This window comes from Chaetura pelagica, unplaced genomic scaffold (genome assembly GCF_000747805.2).
Source record: "Chaetura pelagica isolate M959 unplaced genomic scaffold, ChaPel_1.0 scaffold104, whole genome shotgun sequence".
Classification (NCBI taxonomy): Eukaryota; Metazoa; Chordata; class Aves; order Apodiformes; family Apodidae; genus Chaetura; species Chaetura pelagica.
Window position 1 is genome coordinate 6,078,023 of NW_009953786.1, and position 7,035 is coordinate 6,085,057.

Here is a 7,035-nt window from a genome sequence, read left to right on the forward strand (position 1 = left end):
ACTGGAGGATCTGTCCATCATGAATTTGTTTTGTCCTTTCTGGTTCCATGTAACAGGTCCTTAGTTATGTTATGCACAGTGTGGGAAAATGCACCTTTTAGTTAAATTGAAACCTGATGCCTCCCTTGTTCTCTCCTCTCTTTTCCTCTGGCTTCCTTGAGAAATAGTAGTGTTTCCCTTTCTACATTGAATGAATTGATGGTTTGAAGCTATTCGGAACACTGAAAGGCACTTGCAGATGCTTAAACCATGGACAGAGCATTCTCACCCATGCGCGAAGAAAACCTCTTCCACTTAAAATGGTCCATGTTCAAGAAGAATGCCTGAAATCCAGGGAGCACATGATGTTCCTTTGGACCCATGGTGTTCCCTGTACCTGTATTTGAGCTTGCAGAGGTGAAGAGCACTTTTGTGGGAAGCAGACTGCTGTCCAAAAAGTGCTGATCATACTTGCATGTCCATTCCCTGAGAAGCTTGTATGACCACTGTAGGCTAATGCCCTTCTGCCTTTTCCTATGGGAGGACAGAGCAGTGCCTCATTTCCAAACTGGTCCATTTCCTTTGATTTTAAGAGCTTTATCCCAGAACATATCTGTGTGTCTACTTGTCAGACATTGTAGAAGTTCTCTGTTGAAATGTCTCCATTTCCTCCCTTGGATACGTGTTTATGTGTGTGTTAACACATAATTATATTTTTTTTTCAGAATAGTCATAGTTGGAAAGGACCGAGTCCAACCATCATCACAAAAAACCCACCATAACACACCACCCAACCCCCTCCCCCCCCAACGCAACAAGACCCCGAACAAACACAAACAGCACACACACTCTACCAAATATCACCCCCAAAAAACCCTCTGACAATCTCAGCCACCAGAGCATGCCCTGAAGTGCCACATCTACACATTTCTTGAATACCTCCAAGGATGGTGTCTCAACTGCCTCCCTGGGCAGGCCATTCCAGTGCCTGACCACTTTTTCAGTAAAGAAATTCTTCCTAATGTCCAATCTAAACCTCCCCTGCGTTAACTTCAGACCATTTCCTCTGGTCCTGTCATTACTCACTTGGGAGAAGAGGCCAACACCCACCTCCCTACTATATAGATAGATAGATAGATATATATATACACCTCCCTAAATATATATGTGTGTGTGTGTATATGTGTGTTAATATATACAATTTAGTATATGTAACTAAGAAAAAATGGATTTGCTGAAGGGAAGGGTAGAAAACTTATAATAATGGAACATTGTAACTACAAATTTTAAGACATGACAGCCTAGAAATTCAAAATTATGTTTCCTGCAGCAACTGTTATTTGTCTGTGCTGCTCATAAATACTAAAGTGTAAATCTAGTAGCATACACACTAATACAGGAAACTTCATTATGTGCAAGGGGGCTAAGTTGCAGTTGTAAATTTGCAAATTTGAATTTCATTCCTGTTACGTGTCTAAATTTCCTATGATAACATTGAATTGATGTAGTTTCACCAGGGAATATATTAAGAAAGGCTGAGCTATTACAGGACTGTAGCTTTCATTTACTTGAGAATATGACGCTGCATTAAAACTGTATCGTTCATGTACATACTTCTCAAAAAATGTGGGGCAATGCAGGACTTTTAAAGCTTGGCAGCTGTGATGCTGCCAAATCTCGTATTTTTCTGAGTTAGACTGGGGATGGCAGTACAGCATGGCTGGCTTTTTTAGTAGTTTGGCAGCTGTGGAGTTGCTAACCCAGCCTTTAATACATGCCATTGTTAACCTTGCCCTTGTGTGACCACTGTCAAAATACAGGTACAGCTTTTTCCTCTGAGTGTTTGTTGCTTGTTCCCTGTGTCCCCTGGTCTGCAGCTGACAGCAGGCAGGGAACTGAGTGAACAGCCATGGCACAAAAGTTCTCCTGTCACCATAGCACACTACACTCATTGTTACTTCATCTGTGAAAACATTTTTATTATTTTATTTTTTTGGGTGCCAAATATGTGTGGAAAGTCCTGAGATTCATCCTATTTTTGGAGGTCTCTGGGCTGAAGTAGTTGTGTGGCCTTGGGCTGGCCTGTTTGCTAGCACTGGCTGTGCGTTATCCCCAGCTGTTTTTCCCCAGGGGAGGGAGGTTCTGCCATGCGTTGTGTTGTCCTGTGAGCTGTGAGGTATTTGCAGCCAGACTAGCTGATGATCCTTTGTTGTGTGTGGACAGAGGCTACTTAACGTGACCATTTGATTCCTGGAGCCAGGGTGTCCAGTGTAGTGCCCTGATGTGACAAAATCCACAGAGCCCAGGTACGTCCTATTTTATGCTGAGAGATGAGTTCTGGTGGGCACTGTTGCTGCTTAAGACAGTTGCCCACCAGTGCCTGAAACTGCTGCAGTCCTTCATCCAGCATATGTTAGCAACTGTGGTGGTCTGTGAGTTGCAGTGCTGGAGGAACAGGCATGTATTTGTTTTGTCAGGTGCTGCAGGGGCAGTAATCCCTGACAGAAGAAAGGTAGAGCGGAAGGCTGGGGATGAAGAATGCCCCAAACCAGCAGAGCTCTTTGCTGTCACAAACACACACAGAAGAGTCACAGTCCTGAGTTTTCAGTGATATGCTCCTCAGGTACATCTAGGCATGAGCTGGTGGGCTGGCAGAGCAAGGTACAGCACTGGTGTCCAGCTACTCATTTCTATACTAAAATGAGCATCTTCAGAGGGAAAAACTTGCAGTTTTAGTAAACACTTGGCTTATTTATTAACCAAAGAAGGAAGTGTGACTAATGACTAGTAAACATGTAAGCCTGGGAAAGCACTCTCTTTTTTCTGAGGCTGTTGAGAAATGTCAGAGAGAGGGCACTGCAGTGTTTGAAATAGGAAGTAAGCAGAACATTTAAAGTAGTGCTGTGGTGACAAAACTCTGATGGGACCAGCAAAGTGGTACAGAGCTGTCTGTGCCTCAGCAGTGCTGTCTGCCAGGCCTGGCCAGCACCGGGCAGCAGCACCCTGCAGGTGGGATCAGTTCTGCCTTTTTCTTAAACCTGTTTTCAGTTCCCCCAAAACTTAAGGGGAGTGGTCAGTCAGTGGAAGGAGGGACAGGTCGGCTTCCTTGCTTGGGCAGCATGCTGGGAGCTGGGGCCAGTGTGAAGGCAGTGGGGCCAGATGGTGTTGTGTCAGCTTCTGCAAGCACTGTGCAGGAGCACACTGAAGTTGTTAGAGGGAGATAGCTGGAAATGGTGGCTGGAGGTGACAGCAAAGCAGAGAATATATTGGGAAGAGCACATTGCTCTAAAGGCAGGCCTCTAAAATGTCTGTAAATTTGTAAGGAAACAGGCTTTGAGGCTGCTGTTTGCCTTCAGCCTGGAAAGGGATCAAAGTCAATGGGCTTAATCCTGCTCTCTTGTTAAAGGGCACAAAAGTTTAGAAAGGTGGACAGAGACAGCAATGGGATCTGTTGGACCACAGAATGTACTTGCTGGGTGCCTGAATACAAACCTAGCTTCATTTTGACCTGCCAGCTGGAGATTCTTGTTCTATCCTCATCACGTTTTAGGTATAGCTAATAAACAATTATGTAGCTCTACAACAAACAGATCAATATGTTTGACAACTAGGAATTTTATCCTTATACTAACTCTACTGTTGATATAATACTTACTGCAATGATATTGACTGCAGCCATGTGGTGAAGGGACAGTATAATAGGGGATTATTGCCTTGCCTTTTTCCATAAAAGATTTTCTGCATTGTAAGGCTCTGAGAAAAGGTTAGTACCTAATAATAAAAAAGTTATGCTTCGTGTTTTAAGCGTTTGTCGTTCCAGGCTATGTAAACTAGTCACACCATGGATTGTATCAAAGAAGCAGTTTTCTTACAGATTTAATAATCCAAGAGGGCCAGACCCTACAGTTTATTACATCTTTGAGAAACTTTGCTAACATGAAATTTGGTGACACTGATAATGTAGGTCAGATTGTTCCAGAAATGGTTGCAAGACCTAACCAGGTTGGGTCCTTGTGTACATCTTGCTTTAAGTGGAAGGACAGTGCTGTTTTCACGTGCCTGGCATGATCCTGCTGCTTGATAGCAAATACGTACTCACTATGAATTGTGAGTACTCTGCTCCTTTTGGGATTTAAGATATTACTGAGTTACTTGAGTGTGTAATTATTTTTCTTCAGGGTCCTTATACCTGTGGGAATAAAAGAAGGCCCCTGCCCAAACTGAGTGGTCATGCTTAGGCTCATGAGCTACATCTTCTAGTTGAATAATTAAATATCCTGAACCTGGGAGTTCAGTGAGTTTTGAATTTGTCCCCACAAGTTTTGAAGTGCGTTCAGTAGCATGCTGAAATATAGTCATGGTAGACAGGGGTGAGGTGAGAATATAGAGGTCTACTGCAGAATTATAACATTATTTACAGTAACACGTATCAGGTTGTTGACTGAGGAGTGCCTCCAGCCTTTGCAGCTGTGACTTTTATATAGAAGAGATGTTTACATTTCATTTATTAGTTTTTCATCAAAAGCTGCTGTGTGATGGCTTTATTATGTGAGGGTTTTTGAATTTCACAGAATCATAGAATGGTTAAAGTTGGAAGGGACCTTAAATGTCATCAGGTTCCAACGTCCCTGCTATGAGCAGGAACACCTCACACTAGACCAGGCTGCACAAGCCCCATCCAGCCTGGCCTTAAACACCTCCAAGGAGGAGGCATCAGCAACCTCACTGGACAACCTATTCCAGCACCTTCCTACCCTCATGGTGAAAAATGTATTTCTGATGTCTAATCTAAATCTCCCCTCTTTCAGTTTAAAACCATTACCCCTTGTCCTATCACTGCCTTCTCTGGTGAAAAGCCCCTCTGCATCTTTCCTGTAGTCCCTTCAGATACTAGAAAGCTGCTATAAGGTCTCCTCGGAGCCTTCTCTTCTCCAGGCTGAACAGCCCCAACTGCCTCAGCCTCTCTTCATAGCAGAGCTGCTCCAGCCCTTTGATCACCTTTGTGGACCTTCTTGGGACCCTCTCCAACAGCTTTATGTCTTTCCTGTGCTGAGGGCACCAGCGCTGTACACAGCACTCCAGATGGGATCTCACCAGAGCAGAGCAGAGGGGCAGAATCACCTCCCTGGCTCTGCTGGCCACACTTCTTTTGATGCAGCCCAAGATGCAGTTGCTCTCTGGGCTCCAGATAAGAATTTTTGAATCTGTAAAAAATCAGAAAAGTGTTTTTTTTAAGTACAATTCTACCAAGTCAGTAGTCATGTTAAAATTTTCTCTGCCTTTTAAACAGCTCTGATCCAAATGCATATTCAGACTCATAAATGCTAATGTGACAAACAAACCAAGTTTTTTCTTCTGAATGAATGAATCAAAGTGGTTATGAGGGTATCTTTGAAAGACATTTCCTAGTATAGAATCTTGAATACCTCAGTTGTTTATGAGGTCAGATTGCACTTCAAAAACCATTTCAGAAAGCACCTAAAATGTGTGCTGTGTGTGTTATACAAGTTCAAAACAGTCGTAGGTCTACCTACCAAGTCCTGACACTTATAAAGTATGTTTTAAATTTTTTTTTAGCCACTCAGCAGATATCCACCTTTGATCAATGACATCTCCTTTTGGCTGCCTTCTGAGACATACTCTACGAATGATTTTTATGATTTGGTTCGAACCATTGGTGGAGACCTGATAGAAAAGGTTGTCCTCGTTGATGAATTTACCCATCCAAAGTAAGTAAAACTTTTAACACATTTTTTCCTGTGGTCAGAATATAAATATTTTATAAATATTTTTAGTTCTGTATCCCAAGAAATTATTGATTCTTCTAGTGTTTGCACATTTCGTTTTTTAGCTCTGAAATATTTTTACAACGCTTTCAAGAATAAGCATTTTCGCTTCAAAATAGTCTCTAGCATTTCAGTTTTGTACAAGTATTGAGCATTTGGTATTCAGATCCGAAGCTCAATATGCTGTTAATCTCAGCAGCAGTGAACAACTGACTTCTTCAGTACATCTGCCAGTGCAGGACACTCTTAACCCATCACATGTCTGCAATTCTGGTCCTGCTCTTTGCTGAGTAACTGGTGTTTGTCCCCTTGTTCTCTTCCTTTTCTTTTTCTTGTCCTAATTCACTAGTAGAGCTTTGCTGTAAGTGTCTGGGACAATAATGATTTGTTTAAGAATACTGTTGTTGATGTTGAAGAGGGGGAAAAGAAAGACTTTGCTCTCTTCTTTCTGATGCTTGTTTATGCTGTTGAACAATCTCTAAAGCTTCAGAATACCTTCTTATGGGTGTAGCAGCACTGCCGTGACCATTGGGTGCACAAGCTACTTATCCAACTGATACTATCAGTTGTCTCAAAAACAGACAAGTATCACCTACTACATACGCTCTGCTTTTTCAGTTTGCTCTTTCCAAATCAATAAGTAAATATACCATTGGCTTTTAAAGCAATTTATCTTCTTTTAGACTTTTTTTGTCTGCAGTTTTTTTTTTTTTAAGATGATAGGAAAATGCTTTGTTTTGTGCTTCAACACCCCTAGATATATTTTTTTCTTTCCATGTCCAGGTGTTTGACCCTGTGGTTCTTTTGAATTTGATGTGTGTTGCAGCCTGGATGGATATATTATTCCATGGCTTTGTTTTCATGTTGATTCAGTGGATTAATATTTAGTTGTTTGGGTTTTTTCCTTTTTTTCCTTTTTGTGTGGTGTTATATGAGGCTGTTCCTGCTGTGTGAGGAAACAGAAATGTCAATGGAATTTGTGTGGGCATCTGAAAGCTTTGACTCATTAGTTCTTGAGTGGTCCCTATGTTCAAATCATAAAAAAGGATCTTAAACTTATACTCAAAACTGTGTGTGCAGCAGAGGAATATAGGTGATGATAAGGTAATGAGTACAATTTATTGTAAACAACAAGACTGTATCTTACAGAGGAACTGAAAAGCAAGTCTGTTGTAGGTATGGATAACTTATTATTGCCATGTGGACTGCACCATAGTATCAGTTAGTTCAAATGCGTAGACATTGAAGGCTGTGCACATGGATCCTGCTG

The 7,035-nt window shown here is 41.8% G+C and overlaps 1 protein-coding gene across 1 annotated transcript in view; it reads left to right on the top strand.

Moving 5' to 3' along the window:
• FARS2 (phenylalanyl-tRNA synthetase 2, mitochondrial) overlaps nucleotides 1-7,035 on the top strand; it is a 192,804-nt gene that overhangs the window by 109,206 nt on the left and 76,563 nt on the right. The window contains exon 5 of the mRNA XM_010000915.1: nucleotides 5,557-5,708. Coding sequence (XP_009999217.1) covers nucleotides 5,557-5,708 — 152 coding nt within the window. The remainder of the gene's footprint in view (nucleotides 1-5,556; nucleotides 5,709-7,035) is intronic.